General features: G+C 45.0%; 1 protein-coding gene across 1 annotated transcript in view; it reads right to left on the reverse strand.

Moving 5' to 3' along the window:
- Positions 1-27989, reverse strand: part of SLC14A2 (solute carrier family 14 member 2) — a 142060-nt gene that overhangs the window by 20393 nt on the left and 93678 nt on the right. Inside the window, exons 2-9 of the mRNA XM_040541066.1 lie at positions 17678-17869; positions 15180-15369; positions 14570-14698; positions 11490-11682; positions 10492-10639; positions 8875-9009; positions 8271-8320; positions 7092-7350 (exon numbers count right to left, since the gene is read on the reverse strand). Coding sequence (XP_040397000.1) covers positions 7092-7350; positions 8271-8320; positions 8875-9009; positions 10492-10639; positions 11490-11682; positions 14570-14698; positions 15180-15369; positions 17678-17843 — 1270 coding nt within the window. The 5' untranslated portion in view covers positions 17844-17869. The remainder of the gene's footprint in view (positions 1-7091; positions 7351-8270; positions 8321-8874; positions 9010-10491; positions 10640-11489; positions 11683-14569; positions 14699-15179; positions 15370-17677; positions 17870-27989) is intronic.

Below are 27989 nucleotides of genomic sequence, written 5' to 3' on the forward strand. Positions count from 1 at the left end.
TTATGACACAAGAGAAGGCGTTTTTCTGCTGCTTCATCCCCTTTTGCAATTTCAGAGTCATTTCACTCAACACCCCTCCATCTGATCTCAGCTTAGTAGAGTTTCACTCCCTCTCTGCTTCTTTGGCTCTTATGGTGGGCACGTAAGTCCCTGCCTGCTTTCGAGGAAATAGTCCGTTCTCACAAACTGAAATGTTGTAGGATATGAAGGTGTTAGGCCTTAGGAAAGAGCAGAACACTGCCATGGTTCCAGGAAGAAACTCGACGTATAAATCCCTGTGGTTACTATTTTCTCAGCAAGTAGGTCTTAATAGATGTGGAAGGTGCTGTACTGTACATTGTATGGGTAGCAGCTCTGATCAGCAAGACAAAGAGGGCTGGTAGCTTCTGGAAATGGACCAGTGGACTGTGGGAAGAACTAAAAATTAATAATCAGTGTGATGTTTAATGGTGTAGTTGCACTGGCTGTAGATGCTTACGGGATTTCGTAAGCAGTACTGCAGAGCAGCATTTTTATGCACACACACAAACACACAAATCCATTTGCTGCAAAGATTCACATTTTGTAGTAGGCAAAAGAAAAAAAAAGTTATGTGTGCTGGATAACTCAATTTCTGGGAATGCAAAATGCCCTGAGCGGGATTTAATTTACACAACTAAAATAAACTCCCTCAGCTCCAGTAAGAAACCGTAGCTGGTTGATAGTTTGTCATCATCTTCGCCTTCCTGATTCTCTCAGCAGCCAGGAAGTAGCTGCCCGGCTTCTGGCTGCGTGGCTTAGCATAGCAGAGATCTGTGGATGAGAGGGAGGAGCTGTCAGTGCTCGACCGAAATGAAGGAAAAGGAGAGAAGCAAGGTCAGATGCAGGCTGGAGTGCCCTGAAATGAGGGAAAAACAGGCTCTGGATCATGCTAGTTGTGCGGTTTAATGGTGTCTCTGTATGTCTGCCTTGGCCTTTTGCACAATTTGCTCTGTGGTTGTTGAGATGTGCTAAGCAGCCCGTACACCTGCACCTTGGCATTTTGGGTGAGTGAGGTAGCTGAGTGTTTTTGGAAAGGCTCCCATCTGTCTTTGAACTTCACCCATTCTGTGCTGAGTGAAGCCACGTGCTTTTGGAGCATGGATTTGGGTCTGCCTCAATTCTTTGTGCAAAGGGTCGTCCCTGGAGAAGGTTGTGAGGATGCAGCTCCATGGCAGCTTAAGCTGCTAAATGCTCTGAGGCAACCGATCATGCTCAGGAGGTGCTGAGCTGCAGCTGGAGGTGCCCAAATGCAAACTGTTTGCTTGTTCTCAGGAAAAGTGTGGTGGAAGAAACCTTTGCTTCCCACAGAGCTATCCCCGGTCTTCTCATCCCGCCACAGGGATGTGTGAATTCTAGCTGTTGCAGCAGCTGCAGGAGTTCGCAAAGGAACCCCTGAGAACTGCAAATCCAGCTGCAGCCAAGGGTTTGTTCCCTATTGAACTCTCTTTCCATCTTCCAAATTAAAATACAGCCGTCTGTGTAAAGGGAAGCAAAGGGACAGGGTTTCGTAAACAAATCTCACCCTTAGAGTGCTGGCATTTCTGCTACCCTGGCAAACCTGATCTACAAAAAACAAAACAAAACAAAACAAAACAAAACAAAAAAAAAGGAAAAGGAAAAAAGAACAACAACAATAACAACAAAAAACAGTGGGGGAATACATACATCCCTGCAGACCAGGGATATCTGGCACTGACAAAGCACAGAGCAACTTCCTAGCAGCTGGAAAGTTTAGGGCCTTGTAACATTTGAACATGCTGTAAAGTTTTGTTTTTGTCAGCTCGTGCTGAGAGCCTGTATTACTGGAGTACCCCTCCGGAGAATAAAGCCCTTCCAAATATTTGCTGGATGCTGCCAGGATGCCAGCTGGGTGCTGCTACACCTGCCCTCCCTGTCTGATGATTTGGCTCTCCTGCTTCCACAGACACTGGTCTGTAGTGGTGGCTGTGGGAAGAAGAGGGGTCAGCACTGCCGAGGAGCTTTGTGAGATTGAAAAGAAAATACACGAGGGGTTGTTGGATGTCAACGCTCTGCAGGCCTCACCTTTTCCATGTCTGAACTCAAACCATGGCTGCATTGTGTGCTTCAGGCCTGAATCAAACCTCGCTTACTCAGACCAGTGAAGCAGTTAAAACATTTTATAGCACTATTTTTTGACTTATAAAAGCCTAACAGTGAGCACTCACTCCATTTCCTAGCTAGCGCGGAGATTCTGCTGCTGTGTGTTGAGGAGATATGACTCCATGGGAGGCGAGGCTTTGAAATTGTTAGTTGTAGCTTTGGGCTGAGCTTCAGCAAAATTCAAGAGGAAGTAATTTATGAAATGTGTTTTATTACGCATTGGCAGGGGGCGTTTGAACATGTGTTGGGCCTAAGAGCCTAAAGAAGTGTGTGGCCCCAAACCAAGCCCTGACCGACTCAAACAATTTCTGTTGCTAGACTTCCTTCCCCAAACATACCCCAGCGAGGCCTTCAGTGGGTTTTAGGTGGCTCATGTCACAATTTCCAGTACCGGCTCCTGTCAAAATCTCTGCTGCTGGAGAATTCCCTTACATAACGGGGTCTCGGATAGGTCTCTGATAGCCTTTGGCTAGAAATCTCTCTTCTTCCTGTCAGCTCTTTGCAAACCGCCCCTGCCTCTGACTTGTCAAACTCTTCCTAAGTCGAGTTAACAACTTCAGTCCTAACAAACCTCTGAGACTTGGCTTCAGCTGAACTTACTGAGGAAAGCAGTAAGGAAAGAAACATCTCCATGCCCCCCGCCCCCCACCCTACAAACTATAAATGGCTTCACAAAAATATAGAGCTACCCTGTTTTAAGTGAATCTTGCTGCAAGATGAAAATGAGTACAAGGCCCAAAGTAGGTGGGGTTTTGCTGCAGTCTGGGCTGTGCAAAGGCACTGGGGAAGGGCTGGAGGGATCGGACTTGTGTGCTTCACCTGTGACTGCAGATCTAATTGAAAGCCCAATCTCTGTGCCTTGCTCCAAGAGACACATTTTATAAAGCCCAAATCCCCTTTGGAAAAGGCCATCAGATGAAGGGAGCTAGTGGTGGGGAATGAGATGGTCCGGTGTGGATGGCAGTGTGGCTCAGACTTGTGCCACAACCAATGTCCACTGGGACAGCAAATCCCTCCCATGTTATCTCAGCAGAGCTTTGCTGGTTGTTCATGAAGAGTGATTAACAGGTAGATTATTCTGGAGTAATCAATACCCAAGCCAGGACATCTGAAGCACTCACCTCAGCCTTTGCTGTTAGAGGCTCTGCAACTGATCTTAACAACAGAAGCACCTATGTGTGTGTGAGAAGAGCTGGAAATGTCATCTCAAAGAGCAAAGGTGTTTTATTTATTTATTCATTTATTTTAAATTGAGGGGTTAGAAGCAAATAGAAGAGTAAGAAAAAATGACATTTAGAATAATAAGGTAAGTATTTTTCTTAGAGCTACATGGTGTAGGTAGTGTTCTTATACTGGACTCCAGTTACCACAGAATAGATGGTCCTCTGTGTTCATGGTTCCTTCATGTCGCTTAGTTTGCTCCCATTTGCCATTGTTTGGTTTTTGAAGGCACGTTTCCAGGAAGTTGTTTTTACATATGCCAGGTGTTTGTTTGTGCAGGAATATTTATTTCACTTGCTGCAGATGTGAGCTGGTTGGAGTAACTGCTCTAACTACGAAATACACTTTTTTGGGGGGCTTTTTTCTTTTTCTTTTTCTTTTTCTTTTTCTTTTTCTTTTTCTTTTTCTTTTTCTTTTTCTTTTTCTTTTTCTTTTTCTTTTTCTTTTTCTTTTTCTTTTTCTTTTTCTTTTTCTTTTTCTTTTTCTCTTTTTCTTTTTCTTTTTCTTCCTTTTTTTTTTTTAATGGGCAGAATTAATTTATATTAAATCTGTGGTGCTTCTGGAAATGGCTGAAACTTATTAGTTGCATTAAAGACTAAATTTTTATTCCTCTTAACATTTTCTGTAGAACTTGATAGCCTGCTCTTGCAGTTGCTTCACTGATAGTTTCAGTCAGTGATTTTATTGCCTACTGCTGCCATCCAGGAGACACCTGATATTTGTCTTGCCTGTTTTCAAGAATTATTAGTAGTGGGTATAGTTATTCACATCTTTTGACTGCTGTTTATTCCCTATTCTTTATGGATGGTTTCAACTTTAGCAATTGTTTTGCTAATTGATTTCAGGATGAATTTTCTTGTGGCTGAGGAATGTTTGTAATGGCTCTTTCATGACAAATTCTCTCCAGTAACCATATTATGCTTGGACTTTACTCTTATTTTTAAGAAAATAAATAATATGCTTGGCATAATTAACCACAGTTGAGATTTTTCTTAGAAAACAAAACGTGATTCTAGCGTTATTTTAGCTGACTCTATTACAGTAATTTTTGTAACTATTGCTACTATGCAAATCCTTCTTTAATGGTGGATTGTGTATGAGCTAATTTAAATTATGCAGAGCAGATGAACAGGTCCTGCTATTTCAAGCGTGTTTAATATTTCATTGGCTATTATAGAGGTAAGGTGTTCAGACAGCCATGTATCACCTCATGTGTTATTCTGCCTTTGTTTTTCTACGGAAGTAGTAACATTGAGATGTCTTTGATCTGTAGTGGCTGTACAGGACTGCTTTTTTGCTAGCGTTGGTTTGCTGGTATTGTGGCTAAAAGGATGGCTTGGCAACCTGTCCTCCTGTGGCCCTCCACCTTCTTCCCTGCCTACTGATACCTTTTCTGATGGTTTCTTTGTCCCCTATTGCTTTTTCTGGAATTACCATGCAGGAATAAGCAGCTGCGTGGACAGCCTACAAATACCCTTTAACACTGTCTGAGACTGTAGATCCACCTGCAGCAGCCCTCGGTGGTAGCTTGAAGGAGAAACTGCTTTTGTCCAGTGCCAGGGTAATGGATTGTTTCTGCAAACAATTTGTTTCTCCTAAATCACTGGTTCCCCTCCCTTGGTCTTGTGTTAAAGAAATACATCTGTGCCTCCAGCTTGTCAGAGCTCAGCATCTCTGGGTGGCTGCTGGGATTTGCATGGGAGCCAAAGGCAAATGGATTTGCTTTTCTGCTTGCTGCTGTTGGACGTCTGTCAGATCTTTCTCCCCTTAATAGAAGTCAGTCCCATTCCTCTAAGCAAAACAAAAGTCTCCTGACTAACGTATTGGGCAGGCTGCTGGGATTCTTGGTCTTTTATTAATCTCTGAGAAGACTTGTGGCATGCAAGAATGCCAGCTGGTTCCTTTGGTGCTCTCCTGGAGGGCCTTTGTATGGTTGGATTCAGAGGTCAGCCTGAGGTCTAGAATGGGACGGAGGTATAACATAGGTGCTCAAGTCTGTGGGATGGAGCAGGCTCAAAAACTCATTGGGTTCCTACATTTTCAATGACAGAGTTATCATGCCTACTGAAATTTGGTCTCATGCATGTGTGAAGCTGTCCTACCCGGTGGAATCTCAAATCTGTTGTAATCCAGATGGGGGACCTAAACTTTACTGAAGTCCCTGGAATGGCCTAACCTGTTTTAAGTATGTTCAGATGCTTTTTAATAGCACCATAGTTTTGTCCCTCAGGCTGAATTCCATCTTGGATGCTTTTGCTTAGGGGATGCTTAGAGTGGCAGTTTGTTGTGCTGCTAGTCTCGTGTTTATAAAGGCACAGACGTTCCCTTGGGCATGACTCAGGCCCACCTTTTTAAAAAAAGGTTCAAGTTAGGGCTGGGCTCCCATCTATTTGTTCAGAGAGCCTCAAATAAATCTGCAAAACAGCCCAACATCAAGGGGCTGAAGGGACAACAATCTAATCTGAACTTTGTGTGGTGTCTCTGTGGATTTTAACCTTAAACCTTCAGGTTCATTTGGGTCCATGATTTTTAAACTGATCGTATGAAGTGGCTTTAGATGAGGAAGCCTTTCTGGCAGGCTGGTTTTGCAGTGGCTTTGGAAAATGTTCCCAAGGATAGTACTCTTTTGGTTAATTAGCCCTTCCCTGTTGTAAGGACTTGGAGGAAGTATAAAGTGGCAGTGTTCTCCTTGTACCTTATGCCTGCCAGAAACCACTCCCCTGGGTGGCACAGCAGCAAGGTGCTCCTCAGTTTCCCGTGACTACCTATGGTGGTGTTTCACAAGGTTTCTCTGGGACAGCCCAAATACTGAAGACTGATGAGAAGATCACAGTCCAAGCCCCAACAGACACCAGTGGCAGCCTTTGACTTGTTCATTGCTTGTGACTTAATGCAACAATTTCCCTAAGAAAGGGAGAGAAAGGACTTTGGTAATTGCTGCCAACAGTAAATGTTTATATCATTCTTTATGTAAAAAGCTCCTATTTCCCACCAGATGCATGTGGGGATTCAGACCTGCTATCCTGCAGACTGCAGGATATAGATCCTCTATTTGCAAGACAGGAAATGATGCAAGGAAAAGAAAAACATTTGATCATTGCTAACTAGTCACTTTTCCAGTATGATTAAAGCACGTATATTTATACCTTCATTGTCTTGGAGCTTAATGAGGAGTCAGAAGATGCAGCAAAAATAGTACACGCTCTGTAAGAAGTTACCTGTGTGCGCTGTAGCTGTTAAGAGGGATTAAGAGGATTAGACATTGATGGGACACAAGGAAGTAAGAGATCAGTCTGTTTATTCCACTTTCAAATGTACATGTACTTAATTTAAAGTGCAACACTTGATTTCTTACATTATTTATTATTGTTATTAGATGCCATGTCTTGTCTCAGCATATTTATTTTTTTAAATTACATATCCAAGATTAAATACAGCCTCTTGCCAGTGTTTATGTTCTTCTGCCTGTTCTTATAATTATTGTTGATAAGAGGTGGCTTTCAAGTTAACAACATGTGGATTGGTAAGGCAGCTGTTATTATGTTACCTGAGTGCTTTTTGGAAAGCTTAGCTTAAGGGCAAATCGTGTTTCCTCCAGTGTGCAGTGCCAAATCCCTGGCTTGCAGACCACTGCCAAAGGTGGTGTTTGTAGCTGCAGAGTACTTGGCTAGCATCTGACAAACTGACCCAATACTGCTCGCTCTTGGACAATGGAAATCAGTAAGCACGGTTGTTTTTAGGGGTGCACAGGGGGGTGTCTCCAGTGCTTATTTTTGAGCTGCCAGAAGGTTTCTGCTCCTTTCGTTTCTGCTCTTCTCTTCTGCTCTCTGATGCTCTTCTCTTCATTCTCAGGTAGTAGATCCGGTTGGCTTCTGGGTAGGTGACTTTGCAGAGGGGGATTTTGTAGAGGGCTGGGTTGTCTGAAGTTATCAGCAAGAAGAGAAGTGCAGAGAAGCAAAAAGGCCAGGTACAGAGTGGCAGTCCAAGCTGGGAGGGGACAGGACAGACAGATGGGTGCACTTTGGAACCTTTCACCGTCCTGTCAAATATCATGTTCTGAGAGTACTATTCACGCACATTCACAGTCAGTGCCCATGCGTTCCTGGCATTGCATCCAACCCTCAGTCCTGCTCTGTGCCCCCACCTCCTGACCTGGCTTGGAGTTTGCCAAAACTGAGGTCACAAGGAAAGAAATAAGTGTCCTCTTCTCTGATGCATCCCCAAACCAGGTATGCTTAACAAAGCAACCCCTCCGCATGGACCTATGCTCTACTGAGAGAGTGCCAGATGAATACATTTAATGCATTTAAGCTGCTAGTTCTACTTTTTTTTTCTTTGTAAGTTACTAAATCAATTTTATTAAAATGTGGTTTTGCTTTAGTCTCTCAGATCTTCAAGAAGAAACAAAGCATGGCTGTTCTGGCTTCATCTCTTTCTTGAGCTGTCCAGATACAATCAGTTTATGTTTAAGAGAGCAGTGGCTTTTTATTTTCATTTTTTTTTACTTGTTATAGTTCTTGTTGCCAGACCAAACTTGGGGAAAAAAATGGTGGGAGAGTGTGGAAAAAGACCTTGGAAAAAGCAAGAAAAACAGTAGACTGCTGTATTTGTTTAAAAATGTTGCTTGTAACTAGATCTTGCATCTCAAATTATAAGCTGGTTCTGGAATTCACATATATATGCACACTCCCACTCCAAAGTTTTTTGAAATCATATTATTAGCTGTAGAGTCTGCAGGTGCACTGTTAACTGTTGTGAAATCTATACAAGACCTGCTGCTGGCTGCAGCATTCTCACTTCAATGCTGTCAGAACTGACATGGACAATTTGGAGGAACTTCCTTGGCATTATATAATGATAAAATCAAGAATACAGTTAAACAAAAACCACAAAATAACTAAACTTACCACAGATAGGGCATTAGTAAAAGCTGCTCCAGAGTAGGCACAGAATAATGCTGAGGAAAGAAGACCAAAGACAGCTCAAGATGAGGAAAGTCTTGCTCATCTTTCTAAAGAAATTATCAGAAGTATTAAAGTGTCCAAATGCATGGGAAATGATCCTCCCAGCTACCTGATGTGAGGTTTAACGTTAGAATTCAACAATTAGTTAAAATTTTTGATTTTGAACTGAACTTGTGCAGTAGCTCTCTATTTATGATGCACTTCCCCTGAGGATGCACATAGGTCTGAAATGGCTGCTTCTATGAATCTGCTGAGTTTCGAATTCGTTAGCCTTCTGCTCGTGGCAGAGCTGTGCTTCTCTCACAAACCCTGGTGTTTCTGCCCCTTGTAGATGTTTCTGTGTTATCAGGATCTAAAGGCCCTTCCTTCCGCACTTGTGACTTGCAATCACTTGTGACTAAAATGTGATGCCATCACAGAAATAACTCTTGCACAGTAACATGTTTTGCAGCAAAACAGGAGTCCACAGTTGACTCTAAGCCTGTACTGCTCATAGACTGCGTGGCTGCAACAATTTTTTGCTCCCCTTAATGTAAAAGATACATACAACAAGCAAGTGCCAGCAAGTGAGTCTGCCAGGTCAGGGCGTAGAACATGCCTCCAATTGCAATGCATGCGAGCGCGCAGTTGTAATTGTGTAAGCCAAGGTAGATGCTGTCAAAGGGTGTTGCGATGCTCAGTGCTGCAAGATAGAAAAGCAGGTATGAAAAGTATCTGCAGGAGGATCCGTGACTTGCAGGGAACCTAACCCCCTTCCCTATGATACCCAGACGCTTAACTGGGATCACAGTTGCACAACAACCACGTGCAGAAAAAAGGTGAATAAAATGAAGTTTATTATTTTGGTGCTATGATGATGTCCTTGAGGTTGGTGTTTGACCCGGTCTGAAAGGTTTCTTTCAGGCAAGACTTCCTGCTTGTGCCCTGAGTGTGTTGTGGTTAGTCCCCCAGATCTCCAGATAGAAGATCTAGCTGGAGTGCATGAGGGATTTCTGGCTTAGCTTTCCTGCTTGCAGAAAGCTGTGCTCACATATACTGTTTAAAGCTCATGCATACCCTGAGCTTCAGTATTGGAGGAATGGCTGAGTGTTTTTTGTGGGAGGAAGCAGAATTTTCCATCTTTTCTGAGTGACCTTTGCTAAAATACTAAATGTGGTCACTCCATCATTGCTGTGGAAATTCTCTAGTTGGATGGGAGCTGAGGGTCTGCTCCAAACCTGATGTCATAGGTACTTCTGCAGGACTTCTCATAGGCTTCAGGAGTACCAATCGAAAGGATAGCACAATACATAGTACACAGGCCACCTTATTTTTAAGATCAAGGCATTTCCTGCTATAATGTCCTCATTTGTCTTCTGTTCCTTTTCACCACAATTATTCCCACAGACTTTCCCCCGACCTTTCTCTTCTAGATTAAATGTCATCTGTACAAAATTTTCCAAGTGCTCTTAACTGTACAAATTGTGGATAGTTTTGTTTAAAAACACAAATACAAGGCAGATCACATCTTGTATGAATCTCTTCAGAGCAGAAACCAGAACCTAATGTTGCATGTCTGCACCTTTTTTAAAGGTACTTGTCTCAGACCACAGTTATTTCATCATATTTTTTTTTTAATTAAAATTGCTCTGATAAATGGCATTGATCTTGTCTGTCTTAACTTAAGACTGTTTCCCAGAGACAGGCTATTTTGGGCAGCATTCATTGAGCATCTTTTACAAATCTGCAGCAGGATAGAATGAACTCCGTAGTAGAAAAGTGTTTGTTCTCATTGATTGGTTAGCTCTGAGGCAGATCTTTGCTTGTGGTTGTAATTTAGCATACTTCTGGTGGCAAGAGATCAATGAAATTATTTCTTTAGCTTTTTTTTTTTTTTTTAAATATCATTATCTCCATGGGATTCATCAAGGTGGAACAAATACCCACCTGAGTTACAAAATCTATTACCAATTTCAGAGCTTAAAGAAAATATGCTTTTGTTCTTGCCTTCACCATGTTGAGTGACCTTCAGTAAGACCTTTGGAATTTAGAGAGACTTTCAAGGATGGGAGTGTATTCCCAAGTATATCTAAGCCCATTCATCTGTTAAGTCTGGACAGAATCTCCTGACAGCTTGGGTCAAGGTACTCTAGTTACAAAAATGACTTTGGTAAATATTTCTTACCTGCAAACATCCCAACTGCAGATCCAATTGCAGCATGCAAGCAAATAAGTGGGGAGGAGATAAGTAGTGCAACAAGGAAGATACCTCCAGTCCAGGGGTTTTCACAGCCATACACTTGCCCAACACCGACTGGGATGGATTGCAAGAGCTGCAGCAGCCAGCAGAAAAGGGCATGTTATTCTAACTCTAAGGACACAACAATTATTTCGTCCAAGCTAATGTTTAGAAAGGAAAGAAAGCAATCCTGGCTCTGAGTGAGCCTGCTGGGTAAATGTGAGTATTTTGTCCTTCAGTGCAGAATTAGTTCACTGTTTGGTCTGAACTTCCTCAAGTTCAAGATGGACTTTTGCTTCTTCTGGGATGGTAATATGGTCTCCGTGTGTTTGTTCATGTTGTTTTGTTGGGGGTGCCCTTAGTGAAAGAGAAACTGTAACCTTCCTAGACAGTAGTACTGTGGTGGGGTTGATTTATTATATATTATATGAAATATACCAGTTTTCTTCATGTTTCTTTGTGAGGGTGAATGTAACAAGACCTTTTCCAGTGCTAGATCTGGCCTGTGGGGACTGGTTGTAAATGAGTTTCTGTCCCTTTGATATGATGTTTCTTCCCTCTTTTGATATTGTCATTGACTGTCCTGCTGATAGCCCTTTAACCACATCTGGACAGTGGGATTGCATATCCAGATGTACTTCTCTGTCAACAGTACTTGAGCCATGTTCTAGGGCAGTCTAGCTCTAGGTGGAGTGAGAAGTTCAGGATCTCTCTTCCCTCAGCCTTGATCAGCCTTTCTGCTGGATCAGCCAGGACTGTCCCTGAGGCTTTTAGGGCACTGTCTTCTATGAAATGAACTGAGCCAAGACATTTATGTGTGAATTACTACAGGCTGTACATATCATATGCCCATTCTGACCTATTCAAAATTGTTATCCAGAGCTGAATGTCTTCACGCGCACATTTTTAATGAAATATCATAAACTAGTTGGGATGAAACTTACCAGAGGCACATTGATTGCAGTCCAGGTAATATTGGGCACTGATGCTACAGGCTTGATGAGGGTTGTAGGGAAGAAGAGGTTGTAGTGTCCTGTGGCTGCCAAGTACAAAGTCACTGCAATATTGAAGGGCAGAGTGAAAACGGGAAGGTCCCATTTACTGAAGATGGATCCCAAAGCACTGGTCAGGACTGGACTGAGTACAAAAGAAGAAAAGAAACAAGTATAGCTTGTTCATAATAGTTAGAGTGGTGAAACATCCTACCACTTTGGTCATAAGCTCACGTAAACACAAGCGTAGTTTCATGTTCTAGACAGCATCAGATCAAAAGTTAGAGAATGCTGTTTGTCTTTTTACAGCAATTATCACATCCAATTATTGGATGTAAGGGTATTTGTAGTGTGAGACTGTTTATTCCTTGAAGGAAAAAAATGTCTGACTAAGGGATACACAAAAATGGGGGGGTGGGGGTGAAGGGGAAGGGGAACAACCACTCAGAGAGGTCCTGATCAATCAATGGAAACAGACACTGACCAGATACAGTTGTACAAATTGATAAAGAAAGAGATGGAATGTGGGGATGTTGATTCAAGCAAGGTTGTCTGACTGAGGATTTCTAAATTGGGATAATAATAAAAATTAGAGGGAACAATAATCCGAATGCTGAGACATGGACCTGACAAAATAAAATGGAGACAATTACCAGAAACAAACCTCCCAGTCACACAAGTTGACTAGAGATCCACTTCCAGGAAGATCAACGTGTACTTTGCAGCTGATAAGAGGGACCCAGACTGGGAGGGTGCAGAAACTGGGTGCCATGGGGGGGGTGCAGGGGAAGAGGAGCAGGAGGATCAAAGGAGAGTCGGTAGAAAGGGTAGGGAAGGGCTGGTTGTGTATAAAATGGGGCAGTCAGTATGCTTGTCTGCTCAAGCCCGGTGCCTGGTCACTGCAGTTTGTGCTGTGCTCTTATATTTTTTCATTAAATCTTTTCTCAAATCACTCTGTGCATTCACACTCTCTCCCATGTGTGTGTCCCACACGGTGGGACCTGTGTGTGTGTGAGTGAATTTAGTGCCAGCTGCTGGAGCCAGGCCGAGGGTGTAGGCCCCAGGCTGTGGTGCCAGCTCTGGAAGCCAGTGGGGTCCTTCCATCAGCTGCTGGAGGAGTGGGGTCTTCTCCTCCCAGCCTCGGTGTGTGCTCCCAAACCACCTGCTGGGGGACAGGTGTGAGGGAGGAGTGAGGGCTGGAGCAGGGCCATGGGTCACAGCACCTGTGCCTGGGGATGGCTGCTGGCACTAAATTCACTCGCAAAACCTTGTATGTCCCTGGGGTACATGCCCAGGTTTGCTACTGGCTGGGCCTGCAAAGGGGAAAACAGCAGCCACATCCCCCAGCCTGGGCAGAGGCCTTGGATCCCAGGCACCGATCTGGGCCCGAGTGGCTGGAGGAGGCAGCCATGATCTGCACCTCGCTTAACAATGGGTGGTAAAAACACCATGCTGTCCTCTTAGGAAAGTTGAATAGTGTACGGGTACTCTGCTAGTTACACCAGGCTCAGGGAGCCAATGGAGAAATGCATCCAGAACTGTATGTAGGCCTGCAGGGAAGAAGGTGATCTGGCCTCTACATCTGTAGAGAAATGGAGCAAGAAACAGAAGAGCAGATTTTGGGGAATACCACAGGAACAGCCATGGAAAAATCTGGTTGGTGAAAAAAGCTCCAGTCTTGAGGAGACAAGAGCGAATAAGGAATTATATAATTTGCATTTTGTGTGTTTAAATAGTTTGGGGGATACCAGAATGGTAAGACAGTTCTGGAAGAGGAATAAAGCAGGAAAGGTGATCAGGCAGGACAGAAAATCTTCATTAAGAGATGTAAAATATTAAAAACAAAACCAAAACAAAATAAAAACACACACAGAAAGGAAAAACAAAACAACACAAAAAAATCCACCACCAAAAAAAAAAACCAAAGTATTTGGCATTTCAAAAGCAACATCTCGTGTCCTGTTGTGTAGATACTATCAGTGGAAAAATGCTTTGTTCTCATTTTATATTCTCAGATGAAGCCTATTCTTTTATGACAAATTTGGTTTCCAGAGCAGTTACAGATTTCCTTGTCACTGTGGAAAAGAAAAAACACCACTTCAGTGAAAACAGTGTCCTAATTTCTGTGTTGAAATACAAAGCTTCTGCCAGTTACACATCTTGTCAGGAAGAAAGAAACAATTAAAGAAATGCTGACTTCTAAAGCTGAAATACAAAGTACCAGTTGAAAAAAATCACTGAAATGTCTAATTTTAAAGTGTTTCAGCTCTCCCCTCAAGTCCTATGAACTAGAAGAATAAGGAAAATTTTGAATAAAAAGCTTCAGGGAATTCTGGCAGACGAGACAGACTAAACATTCTTGCAACATGTTCTGGGTTTTGGGAGGGTGTCACAAAGTGACCTTCGCTGAGAGTGACTAATGAAATAAAATATTGAAAAATCTGATTTTAAAAGCAGTGAAATGCAATAATGATTTGTATCTTATCACTAGCAGTGACTAAAATGTGACTCTCGAATTAATTTCAGTTGAAGCTGTTAAACAGATTCTGCAGTGCTGTTAAGGTCTGTATTTAGAAATGGTAACTTTAATCCTGAACGGATGTTGTCTGGCATTTGGAGTTACTTGGAGGAATTAATTTTGCTCATGACTGGTTGCGGATCTGAGACTGGGAAGATTGAATTCAGCCTGAGGGAGAGCTCCAGGTCAGTTCAGTGCCTGGGTAAGGAAGGACAGTTGGGGTGTTGAGCGCAATGACACCCGCCCTGAAAGTCGTCTGCTGATGAGGGCCATTTGCAGAGTGTTGAAGTAGAGCTGCTTTGTCCTTCTGCTGTGATGAGCTTTGCCAGCGCACTCGGCCTTCTACCAAGGTGTTTTACAAGCTCTGTGCATCAACGGATGCTCTTTCCAGCACTGCCATGGCTGGAGCTACCGATGTAGGAGACTGGGCAAAGGAGACTTGCAATGTGTTTAAAATGCACATAGCAGGATTCCTCATTCTCTGAGAATTGTCCCTAGGAGAAGCGATGCTTACCAGGCCATGGATGTAAGTGCCACAGGAGGAAGAAGCCACCAGTAGTAGTCCCCTTTGTCAGAGTAGAGAGCCATGAGCAGTCCCACCAAGATCCCGTTATAGCCGTGCTGCCCTGCTGCAATGGCTGATCTGTGATGGAAAGAAATGTTTGCAAGGCAGAGGGTGACCTGTCACAGACACCCAATGAAATACAACTTAAAAATGCCCTCCTTCTGGAAAAAGGACTGTGGGGAGAGGATGAAAAAATGCTGGATTGGTGAGCAGAGAAAGGAGGCAGTGTGGAACCCATTGAACCATGGTGATCCAGAGGGCTCGATGTGTTGGAAATGACCCACATGGCTGTGATGATGCCAAATCTTAATGGCTGTCAGAGAGAGAGAAAACTTGTGACTGGTAGTGTCGGGTGACAGCTGCCTGTATCACAAAGATGGCCAACTATCAGGGCAAGCCAGCTCCTCCTGGCCCACAGCTCTGTCCTTACCTAACTGCTTCCATGCCACCCACAAGGGAAGCTGGTTTGCTGGTTCTGATACACCTGAACGTGAGGCTGTGACCCGTCGGCAGGTTCCTGACGCCATAATGATAATCCCAGCCACAAGGTTCCACCTACCTGTCTTGGCTGAGGGCGAGTGCTGTTAAGGTTGACACAACTGATCCAGCGCAGCCCGTGAGCATCCACCAGGGCTTCTGGATGAAAAGCCCCACTAAAATGAACAGCCCGCTGAGGGGGTTGTTGACAAACATCACCTGGGAGGTGCCTCGCAAGATCCAGTCCACCAGCTGAAACATCAGGGGCTTATCTGGAGGAGATCAAATGAAATTGCTGGTGATAAGGCATCATTTCAGCAGGGCCTCTTCAAAGCACACTCAGCTCTACAGTTGCTTTCTGGCTACAGAACAGAGGCGAAGTATCAACAGGACTGTAAAAATGGTCTCTGATTTATTGCTGTCTGAGCGTATTTTGCATCTGGCACTTGAAAAGCTAACAGGGGTGGACTGGGCACTGCTATAAAGTCCATGGAGGGATTCATAAAAAGTGGTTTATTTATGGTGGTCAAAAAAATAGTCTTTCTTGCACAGTAGGTTGCATAAGATTCTGCTATAAATGTAACAAGGAGATAGACCCTTTTCTATGTATAATTCAGACAGAGAGGGACTTAGGCAAAGACTGAAAGCAATCTGTGTGGGAATAGGGAAATATAAAAAGAAACACTTCTGCTGTTTTAGGGAGAGAGTTGGCAATCCAGAATATGGAGGCACACTATATACAGGAGATGGGATCAAAGTCGCAAAGTTTAAAAATGTTATATATAAAAGTACTTTGGGAAGTGAAGAACCTGAATGAAGACAACAGTTACTGTAGCTCAGACTGTTCTCAGAGAAAAGAGGCATTTCCAAAGGACAAAGGCCACTGCTCTTCAGAGAAGCCTACTGAGCCTGGACAGAGCGAATGGACTCTGAGCTCGAGTGCCTCAGGTGAGTGCAGGGGGAGGTGGGTTGTGCGTGGCTGTCTGAGCATATCTCAGCACCGTGCTCCTAGGGATCTCCGTGGGCAGAGGAGGGTCTTGCAGCACTGCAGGAGCTCTGTTGCTGGCTTTTCTATTGCAAATTGACTTGAAGGCTTTTACTGCCAAGTTTGAGGGAGAGGTGTAAATGGTATTGTGCTGCTGTGTGTTGATAAGCACGGTGTAAGGAGAAGATAAGAAAAAGAAGGCATGCTTGCATGTACAAGATGTTCATACAATGTGTATATACATTTTTCATCTTTGTAAATATTTAAAATTAATTCAGTCACTCAGTTTACATTGTTAATTAGGCACAGTGCAAAGTGCCAGGCTACTTCTTGAATCTGGGCAAAATCTTATTCCTAACTACTTCCTCTCACCCCCTTTTCCACTTCCCTTCTCTGTTGTATTTATGTTTGAGTCTCAAGACTTGTTTTCTGAGGAGAGTAGCTTAAAAAAAGGATCTCAGAAGGGCTGAGTACCACCCTGTATCTCTTCAACATCTGTGGGAGAGCCCTCCCAAAAGGCTGGAGTGTGACTTAAGGGACGGCTCCACAGGCATCCCTCGGGCAGTGTGTTGATGGGGCGCCAGGCAGTTACAACCAGGAGGGAATGAGCTCCTTAGAGAAAAGTGATTGGGCTTGTTTGGGAATTCTTACTAAAGTTTGCTGTTGTGCTATGAAATATATCAGCACTGCTCTTGGTTTTAGACACCAGTGTTAACGGTACTGAAATAAGGTTATAGTGTGCAGGGGCAGGAAGCTTTTCGGGACAGTGAGTAATAAAAGCGGTCTGCCAAGCACGGGCCACTGGAGTAAACAAAGAGGAAACATACCCCTGTGGCTGGGGACTGTGCTGAGCCCCCTGCATGGAGGCATCTCAGCCTACCTCCTCCACCAAGGATGGCCACCACGCAGCCCAGCAGGCTGCACACAGCTCTCTCTTATTCTCTCCCCTTGCAGGAGTTGTGCTGCTAACGAACCTAGCCCTGACAGAGGACCCACAGTCTTGCATAGTCTCTCAAAGTCCCTAATCTCCAGTAATTCTGGGTAACACAGACCATCTGCTCATGTGTAGTTCCTGCCCGGACAGTAAACCTTTTGAGTTCAGGACTTGCTTTGTACTTTATCAGAACAAAACACCCACAGTGCTTACTGCTCCCCAAAGGCTGGTTATACAAGAGCCTTTGCCTGCACATGCAGGAGCCAAGTCCCCACTGCCAGCCTACACGTGGCCAGGGAGATGGCTGCTGATCCAAAGCACTTACAAACGAGACCAAACTCCCAGCCCTGACATGTGATTCTTGGCACCGCTGTCAGGAACATGATGCTAATGACATAATTGATTAAGTGTAAAAGACATCTTCTTGCCTGTGCTGAACTGTGTGCAGCCACGGTAATGGCAAGAGCATGCAGTGAGATTCCTTTCATGAGAATAGAGCAATTTGGGCTAAAAGGCCAGAAGTTGGCAGTGAGTTCGGGCCATGCCTCCCCAGAAGGAGAAATAGCCCCTTGCCCTGTGCCCCAGCCCTGCGAGTGCTGATGGTGACGTAGCTGCTCCAGCTTGCTCCTTCAGAGAGCCCCAAACACATCCCCGTGCTTACTTTTCATCCACTCTCCGTATTCTTTCATTTCTCCTGTGAGATACTTGAAGACTCGGTGGATTTGCTTTCCATTCTTCCCCAGCAGGTCCTGGGTTCGTGGCTTCTGCTCTGCGTACAAATTCCTCTCGCCAGGACTCCCAGCCACTACGATTTCTCCGAGCTCCATCTCCTTTGGGTGGTGAAAAGAGGGGACTGTAAATCACAAAGTTTGTGTGTTAGAAAACCTCTTGGGTTGTGCTCTGGCAACTTTCTGCTGTAGGTTAGAGCCCCTTGGTGATATCCTTTTTTCAAAGATGGAACGTTGCACGGAGAGGACACCTGCCTGAACCAGTGCTGGGAGCAGCGGGAGCTGCCACCTCGCACAGCGGGTACCTGCTCTGGTTGTCTTCTCCTGGGGATGAGGACCAGGAAATGACCCAGTGCTCCCATGAAGCTGTGGCACAGAGCTGTGAGGTGGCAACGTGGACGTGGCATGGGTCCCCTGCAACATTCCACACTGACATGTGACAGGTTGGACAGGGGACATGATGCCCAAAATGTAACCGAGCAGTGCCTGCCTGCTGGCCAGTGCTGCCTGACCTGCTGGAGGGAAGCAACCCGAATTGCCAGTGAGGTAGCAGGCAGCAGGAGACAAGAAAATACAGCGCCTGTGCCCCTCCTGGTGTTTTGAGTTGGAGCTATTACACGTTGCAGCAAATATACAGCCTTGCCGTGCTCCCCATCCCACATCTGCCTTTGATAGATCACCACGAGCAAACCGGGGCAGCATCAAAGTGTTACGCAGAAATTGGCGTCCAGTGTGGCTCTGTGCAAAGACAAGCATCAGAGCTCTGGGCTGTAGGCTCTTTAATTAGCCGGTGAGCATCCAGGCAAAATTATGTGTTTATTAAACTCTAAATTACATTTGCAGGGCTCTGTTCATTAAAAAGCCCGTTTGGATAGAAACCCTTAAGAGAAAATACACCGCGCCCCAGGGAGTTACACTGCAGGTGACGCCTTCGGAGCTGCGTGTGTGGGTTTCGAGGGGTTCACCGAGAGCTTTCCCCGCGTTTTGTGGAATATGGGCACCACCTCCTGGTGGGAGCCTGGTTTTTGGGGAGCTCAGGCAGGCTGGTGTGTGAGGAGGGCAGGCTGGGAGGGATGCCCGGCTGCGGGGCGGCCGTTTCGCTGGGAGATGGGAAAAGGATCCGTGGCTCTGGATGCCCTGGGAAGAAGATCCTTGACCACCAGACGGCGTTTTCCCTTCACCCCTGGCAGCACGATGCTAAATGCAGCTCTGGAAGCGCGTCAGGCAGCGCTTGCTGCCTTGTGCTTTGGCTCTCTCTGCCGGCAGCTCGTCCCTACCGCACACGGCTCTTCGCAGTGCCCTTCGTGCACCAGCACCAGCTGGCAGGCGGTGCAGTTACCTGTAGCTGTCAAAGCTGAGCCTAACAGCACTGTTTGCTTGATCCTGAGGGTGAGGAGGATTGTAGAAAGGTATTTGGAGCATCTCTTCGGATCGCCAGGTCACAGGGATGCATTGGTAAAGCAAGGCTAGCGGCCCTTTTGCTGCGAACAATATCCATGACCAGCAACAGAGTGCAGCTCTAACCAGCAGGGATACAGTATTGAATAAGTACTGAGTAGTTGTCTGTTTTCTTGGCACCTGAATGTCTCATGCTCATTTTAAACCTTACCTCAAAAAATACAGCTGGGTTTTACAAAGGGGAAATGTCCCTGCAGAGCTTCTAAAGTCCGGATTTACGGGACCGCGTTGCTCTGTTCCCCCTGAAATTGCGATATGGGACCTGTATATGTCTTAAAATTCCTGCCCTCTCTCACATAGCTTAACTAGTAGAGGTTAAGTGCAAAGCAGTCACGTGAGAGCCTTTTGCCATCGGTACAGAGAGGGGCTAGTACCTCGGGAGAGCAATTCACGTCGCTTTTGTCATGTGCCTATACTAGCTGTGGATAAAGGGGTGCCTCTCTCTTTCCACTGGCTGTATAGGGAGCCTGGCTGCTGAGCTTTGAGGGCTATTTTTAGGTGAGCGAAATTCCAGCCTAAGAGCTTTTGCCAAGGTCAACTTTAAAGTTTATGGAAGAGGGATCTGGAGTCCCAGGCTAGTGCTTTAAATCACTGAACCATCCGTAACAGGCCTGTAATCTGCGTCGAGAAGGGCACCCGAGCTGTGGGGCTAAGAAAAGTTACGGTCTCATGATTCCTGTTTGCTGTTGCCCTGTGGATCAGGAGGGAATTAAATCTCTGTTTGCAAGGAGCATGCTCACCCACCTCAGCTGGGGAGGCAACCTGGGACGTGACTGGAGGAGGTGGCTGAAGAATTACCAATTTTCTGGGGGAGGGAGTGGTGCCAAAAAGATATGGGGATGCTGAAATCCTCTGCACTGGCACAGCAGTGACCCTTAAGGCTTTGCAGCAGAGCAGCCCAAGGGGCTGCAAGCAGCTAGAGGAGATCCCAGAGAGCTGGGATGGGCACAGCAATCCCTGCAGCAGTCACCCTGGAAAAACACATTTCTTTGCAGTGAGCACCTGTCTGTTGGCAGGCGTATGCTCAGTGGTACAGGCTCCAGGAATAATAGAGGAATCATTTGAACAATTAGCTAATCAGGTCTAATGAGAGCCTGAATCACTTATGGCACACCTAGGGCTGATGGGGAATTCCTTGAGAAAAGGGCCTTTTGTCAGCAAACACTGATTCATCACTAGTAATGAGCTATCCTGCGTGTAGGAACATTTGTCAGGCTGCAGGGCAGTGCCTAGTGCTTGGGGCTCATCTCTGGACCTTCCTGTGCCCAATCATTCCCAAACAGATTGTTGTTACAGCATGCTTTTGGGGTGCAAGGTAATGATAGCACAGCACTTCGTATTTTTAAGCCTCCTAGAGAAAGCACTGGGTTTCTCTTTGGCTTTTGCTACTGGAGAAAACATTAATGGCGTCGCACCCTCACACAGCCTGCAGAGATCTGGCAGCCCCACAAACAAATAACAGTACGAGGGGGCTGTGAGTATTGGGACGGTGCATGACCAAGGTGTGAGTGGATACCTTCAGGATACCTGAAGCCAAAGCTGGGCATTTGCTCTTTCCTCCTTCCCTGGTTTTGTGAGCCCATGCTGTAACCTCCCTCCTTGCAATGAAAATCCTGGCTTTAAAATTTCGAGGTGCTTAAACAAGTACTGGGTTAGCACATTCGCTTTCAGGATGCAAATCTTTTCTCATCATGATTTCTAGCTTTGCTGTGTAATCTTGCAGGGTAGAAACTTAGTTCTTTCTAGCTGGAGTCCCATGGTGTCACCTGGCTCCGGGGTGTGGAAATTAAAAGGAGCCAGAAGGGAGCAGGGAGGGCTGAAAGCATAGACGTGATCACAGAAGTGTTGACTTCAAGGGACGTGGCTTTGCAAGGGCCTTGAAAAGAAGCAGTTTGTAAAAGCATGTTGGTCTCAGAAGAAACCATAAAGAAATAGAAAAGTAAAATAGCGTACAGCTAGAGGGCAAAATTTTGGGATGGTGACAGAATGCCTGGCTGAGTCGTAATAGCTTTACTGAGCAGAGCTCTACCAGGGATCAGTGACACCGAAATGAATGAACAGAGCAGGGTATTTCAGAACAGTCATGGAAGCTGAATGCAGCCCAGTCACAGAGGTACAAAACACTTAGACACAGCCCTTTAAATAAACAAAACAAAGCAAACAAACAAACGGACCCAAAAGAAACACGGCACGCAGGTAAGCTTGTTTTCCATCACAGGCATTAAATGAAGCCACTTTCCAGAGCAGTTCTGTCATATCTGTGCAAACACAACTGCCACGCAATAGTTAGCAGTCGGGATTGTTTAACTTATGGGACTGCATATGACTGTTACATCCAGATTTAGACGCTTGGCTGTTATGATATAGTCTTGGAGTTTTTCTGTATCTTCCTTTCGTGGTCTGTGTATTTAATAAAGCAGTACTTTTCTTTACTGCTTCTTCATTTCCCCCTGTTGCGGCAGCATCTCCCAGCCTGCCCAACGGAGGCACAGAATTTAGCTGAAGGATTGTCCTAGCACCTTGGGTAGGCAGCGTGCTGATACTGTTCCTGTAGCGACTGTACTTATGCATACATACGTGTGACAGTGCAGAAGGAGGGCTTGACTTCCTTACCACAGGTCTCCTAAGTGACCAGCCATGGGTATCTCCAGTGTAAGGGTCTGCATCTGAGCAGCTTACCTTTATAGTGGGGACGAGCTGGTCAATATATGGATCTAGAGCATGGTTCATCCCCTCCCATCCTGTACAGATAAATCATGTCATAAACTGTTGCATTTGCTGTCTGCAATGGGAAAGACAGCTCACACAGCTGCACCGTGTATATGGAGGGAGAGGGACAATGAATCTCACCAAAGTGATTATCCCGAGGTCACCTGGGAAATCTGTAGCTGACTGGGGTATCAAACAAGGACATGCTAATGTTTGAACTGAGCATCTAACGTATAAAGAATTTTCAAAACGCTCACTGTTTTTTTAATAATAAAAGTAGTCAGACCAGGTAGATATTTTAAGACGCAAAAATCCTGTTTTCTTGCATATGGTTTCAGTTATAAAACCAGAGGGGAAAACAAATAGAGAAAATATGAAATATAAACACCGTGGCTTCTAAACAGAATGTTTTTCAAAGGTTTCCATGAGGTGTTGGCTGCTCTGCAAAGCAGACTGTAAAACAACTTTACAAGCCACATTTATTCTAAGAGCTCCACTTATTGAAGTACAATTCAAACTCTTGTTCTGCGGGCCAAGTTCCATAAATTAAACACTTGTCCAATAACACATACCTCTCTGCTTGGATCCTCTGTTTCTTTTTGGCTTTGTGTGTCTGTGTCTCTCACTCTTTTTCAAAAATTCTTTGCAAATGGAAACAAACAAACAAAAAAAGGTCTGCTTGTTTTAGAAATTAATTTAAGAAATAGACCAATAAAATAAAAATAAGGAGACGAAAAATAAAACAGGTCAACACTTTAGTTCATCTGCCTCAGACTTTCTTTCTGTTATTTTGCATCTTGATGACACTGACTTAGGGCCAGGGCAAAATCCACAGTGTGGAGCTGCATGGTGTCAGACGTCTGCTGATGGGGTGCCTCAGCTCCCTTACAGTGCACAGAGAGCTGGGTGTTCAGAGGAGCCAGCAAAGTGACCTGGAGCTGAGATAGGGCATGGGACCTGTGCCTGCCTTCAAAGAGCCCCCCGTTTCCCTGTGATCACCTCCCAAAGGGTTATGGCCTTAGAGATGTGATCCTAAGCAGGACCAGCCGTTTATTGCAAAGGAAGAGACATTGTGCTGTGGCTGGAGAACTGAGGGGTGGTCTGAGATGTTTTCCATCCTGTCTGACCTGGAGCAGGAGTGGGTCCGTGGATGAGCCATGGGAAAGCCCTGCCCCTGGGCTCCCTGGGGCTTCCCTCTCCATTTTTTCCTGCTGCACTCTGTCATCACCCCTCTCCCATCCTGTAACTCTGCTGCTCTTTCTGCTCAGTGTAGAGCCTCGCATCCAGGCTGTGCCTAAATCTTGCAGGTTCTTTCTGCATGTTGGCTTTTGAAGTCTGATTGTTTTATTCATCTAAGGAGCTAAAGCCCTCACCTCATCTCTCATCGTACCTCTTCTCCTTTAGCACATCCATCTCTCTGGGCTTAGCAGCCATTCCTGCTCTGTTGTATCACCGTTCTCCCAACCTTCACTCTGACGTGGCGCTCTGTCCTTCTCCTTCCCATTGACCATAAGCTGCATGTCTTCATTTTCAGAACCCGTTATTGCTCTGTCTCACCAGTGGGGAAAAATTAATTTCCACATCCATCTGACCTGTAATGCTGGCTCCTTTTGCCATTAATATTTCTAAGGATTATAGAAGTGCAGAGTTGAGGTTGGAAGGGACCTCTGGAGGTCGTGTGGTCCAACCCCTTGCTCAAGCAGGGTCACCCAGAGCCAGTTGCACAAGGCCATGTCCCAGTGGATGCTCTTCTGGTGGACAAAGCTTAGATGTCCCAACACGAGCTACTTCTGCCTGGCTGAGATACTACAATGATGGGAACAAACAAGAGGATGAGGAAGGAAACATGCTTTTAGGATATTTCAGTGTGGAAGAAACCAGGTTTAGTTCAGCTGCTACTCAAGGTGCTTTTAGGAAGTCTGTGTTGCAATGAAGTTGGAGCAGCTCTTGTGGTCAGTCCTAAAGGCTGAGCTGTGAGGACATTGGCTCCCTCCGAGATGTGGTGGTTAGGGGTGGTGATGACTTCTTAAACCTCCCCTCTAGTCTGCAGCAGCGGGGCTGCCTGAGGTCAAATAAAAGTTTTCTGATATCTCCCCCTGGCTTCTGAGGTGAAGCCTTGGTGTTCTCACTCCCTGGAGCACCAAGGGCACGGTGGGGCTGGAGGATCCATGTCTCCACCACCATCCAAGTGATCTTTGACCCATGTCACTTGTCTGCATACAAGTGTGCCCCAAGGCCAAAATGCAAATGTAGAATATATATTTGGAAACCATTTCTATAGCAGACAGAGGTAGCTACTTACTAAACCTGTAAAGCCTTCTGCTGGTATCAGATAACCTGTACAAGTCATCAGCAAAAGAACCTCATTTTGGTGTGAAATATGCTGCCGTTTTTTAGCTGAGCGTGGAAGAACCAAGCCTCTCTCCAAGAAAGCTTTGCCTGTAAATGTTTTAACTGCAGGAACAATCACATGGTGGCTGCTATTCCCGGGTTGATCCAGCTGAGTACTGGACTGTCTTTAACAACGCGTGGTAAACCACAGGCTGTAACGTGCTAGGTGCTGTTCACAATGAATAAAAATGTCAGAGCTTGGCCAATATTTGGTTCAAACTTGAAACAAAACACACAGCATTTTAATGGGGTAACCGTAAAGGCATTTCTCCATATATTTCACATTGCTTGCTCTTTAATAGTAAGTTAACGGGGATTTTCTTTTTTAGATAGCTACAATTTATCATGTGTTTCCCTGGTAACTACAACACTGTGAACCTTCCCTGAAAACTCCGTTGGGATTCCTGCAATGTTAGTGAGCATAATGAATGGTAAATGTAAAGCAAACCCATTGAATCATTTTATTTTAAATTCTGGCAGAGACATAATTTCCCACAGTTCATAAACATTTACAAAAATGGAGTTTACATGTAGAAAAACAGTTGTTTTTATCACTCAGATCAAAGAATACGTTTATCTGGATGTACATGTGCATTTGCAGCCAGCTTTTGAGAAACTCGGGTGACAATCTTTAAGAAGCTTCACAGGCTAATACCGAACCTTTGAAGTCTGCAGCTTTGCTCACCTGAAAATACAGACATCACTTCTGCTCTCTGTTTTGCATGAGTCTGAAGTTTACACTTCAAAGATTACAGACGACAGGCCAAATTCCCCAAATTGTTAACAGCACTGGAGCTTATCAACTAGAATGAAATGGGAAAGTAGGGCACGTTTCAGGACACAGGGCTTTGCATCCACACCCACACAGGGATTGTGCTGCTCGCGAGCCAGACGAATGGCACTTGCGCCCTGGAGAAGCGGCTTTAAGCCTTCTGAAAACGTAGTGGAGGGACTCCTGTAATGCCAATGACCTCTATATCAGACCCTAAGATGGAGGAAGCGGAGGAGCAAGAGCTGCAGATAACAACTCAGCGGCTGCCAAGGCTCCTGGCAGACCCTGGCACCGCTCCACGGCCCGGACTTCCTTTTGTTGCAGCTGCACGAGTCCAGCGTTTACTGGATGGAGTCTGGTTTTCATCTCCAGATTTATCCCTCTGTAGTTAATAGAATGCCACTAATATAAGCGAGAGAAGGGTCATATCCATCAACCTCAGTGGAACTGCTCTGGATTTGTGCTGTTGTACATAAAAGCTGTTCCTGGCGCTGTGAGCAGATGGGGGCTTGTTTCCTACAGGGACGAGCTGGCTTTCCACGCGCTACTGAAGCAGTGTGCGTCCCGGGGCAGGTCTGCATCACCTCCCAGTGGTGACCGCATCTGCACGCTACGTCTGTGTCACGAGGCACACCTAGTTACAGCCTGAGAGTGTCAAGAACAGCTGGCATTTTTGGGAAGGATTTGGAAATTTAAAAATGGGGTGTTCTGCTGAGGCAGAGCAATGCCCTCCTTTATAAAGATCTCCAACAAGAAAAAAAAAAAAAAAAAGATGATTATTTTTTAATTTTGGGGTCTTTCAGAATATTCCATTTTGCTTTAATCTTTTAAAATGCAATCTATCTGTAATATCGAGTTACAAATAAAATGAAGTGTGGTTTCAAAATGAGAAACTGCAACACTAGAGGCTGACTAGCATTAGAGATTTTCAGAAGAAAATTGCTGTGTCCTGAGATTTCCACATTTCTGTGGAGTTCTTTGTTTTGTGGCTATATATATATATTTTTTTCCCTGGTGCTTTGTTACTGTGCTGTGAGAACTGTAATATCGTGTAACTGAAACATCAAATACCTCCCACCATCAGAAGATGTCTTTGGCATATTTTGGTGGGCAATATGTTTGTGTTCAAGCAGGATGCTCAAATCACACACAGGGTTGTGACAAGGATCTAATAAGGTTGAAAGCACATGAAACCTGATTAAATGATGTTTCTAATTAGCGGCGGGTATTATTTATCAGAAATGAAAAAAGTTTTTAAATTAAATTTGAGGGCTGAGAGGGTCAGATGACAAATGCACAAATTAGTTTAATCCTAATTCTTGTATGAATGGAGCATGTGGACTAGGAACTGCAGCAAAGCTATTAAATGGGGGATTTGTGGAGGGGGCAAAGGAAGTTTTCGCCCTCCAAGCTGAAATGCCAGGGAAATTGTTCATCAGGCAGGTCAAAAGATATTTTGTGAGGGCCTCCTCTGAAAGGAACTGTGGGGTACTGGGATAACCTCCCATCCCTAATACTGAAAGGAGAAAGTGGGATGTGTAACTGCTTATTTTCCTGGCATCCTTATGGGGTTTGCAAGATTCATTTTGGGGGGATCTCTGGAATGTGTGCACACTGCAGCACATGAGTATCTTAACTGAGGGCACACCACTGAGTTTGCCCCAGCACAAGCTGGAGCTGTGGTGGCCCCATTAATGTTCACATTTGCTTCCATTCCTATAACCTTCATCTCTGTCTCTCTGGTTGCTGTATCTCAGCCCCAGTTCTCAGTTCCCTGCAGCCTCTTGCGCTTCCCAGACCTGGACAGACATCCCTAAGTGTCTGTCATACGTAAGATCCCAGGTGGATGACCTTACCTAGGAGAACTGCTCAGGGCGCTGTGATGCACACGTGCCTCGTGAGCTGGGTGGCAATGGGGACGTTGCTGGCTCATGTTAAGGCCAGCTGGGTTGTGTCAGGTGTTGCCTGAAGTTCAGCCCTCCCAGTGGACATGCGATGTTGTCTCCGAGTGCCAAACGGGCTCCTGGTTGAGGACTTCAGCCAACATCAGAATGTGCCTTTTGTTTTCCAGAGACCGAGTTATGAACTTAGAAACGGGGTTATGGTTTGTGACATTCAGTGCTGCACATCCCAGTTTATTGATTTATTTTTCCATACTGAGGGCATTTTTTACCAGTTTGTCTTGGCTATGGTGGGAGCTGGGGCCAGGGGGAGTGAACACTGGGAGCAGTGTTACTGCCCTCAGTGCAGGGGATGGATGAGACTCAGATTTGTGCAGGGATATATTTTAGCTGAAGCACTGATGCTCGTGAGGAAAGGGATGGGACAGAAAGACATAAGAGCATTTTGCCAGACCTCCTTCTGTGTTTCATTTGCAAGTGTATGTACTGCAAAGAGCCCAGCCAAGGGCTGGAGATATATTCAGGCTGGGCTTCCAGAGAAGAAAAGTTGGAGAGCCAGGATTAGGCCAATTCTCAATTCATGCAGAGGAAAGCCAAAGAGGGATTGGGAGTTAGAGACCTAATCAGAGTTATGGCATGTGAACAGGGAAGCAGAGCCAAAGTCATGGCCAGTTTCTGTAGTTCATACTCAATTATTCAATTGGAAAGAGGTGGAAATGTGTTGGTGTCTGAGACGTGTTCCCAACTTCACCCCACGTGTGTGAATAACACCCTGTTCCCTCTCGGTGCTGGGCAGGTAACCCAGTTTGGGGCTCACCACTAGGCTGGTCAGGTTTATGGTTAGTTGCACGTGTTGAAGGGATTTGGAAGAGCATGGTGGCAGGTCTTGGGAATTTAAAATTTAATTTTATTTGTTAAAAGTTATTTAAAAATTAAAATACAATTTGAAGTTTTAGAATTTGTTCAGGACACATATCTTCAGGATCTGTATGTTTTAAAAATAAAATTCTATAT

This window comes from Cygnus olor, chromosome Z (genome assembly GCF_009769625.2).
Source record: "Cygnus olor isolate bCygOlo1 chromosome Z, bCygOlo1.pri.v2, whole genome shotgun sequence".
Taxonomy (NCBI): Eukaryota; Metazoa; Chordata; class Aves; order Anseriformes; family Anatidae; genus Cygnus; species Cygnus olor.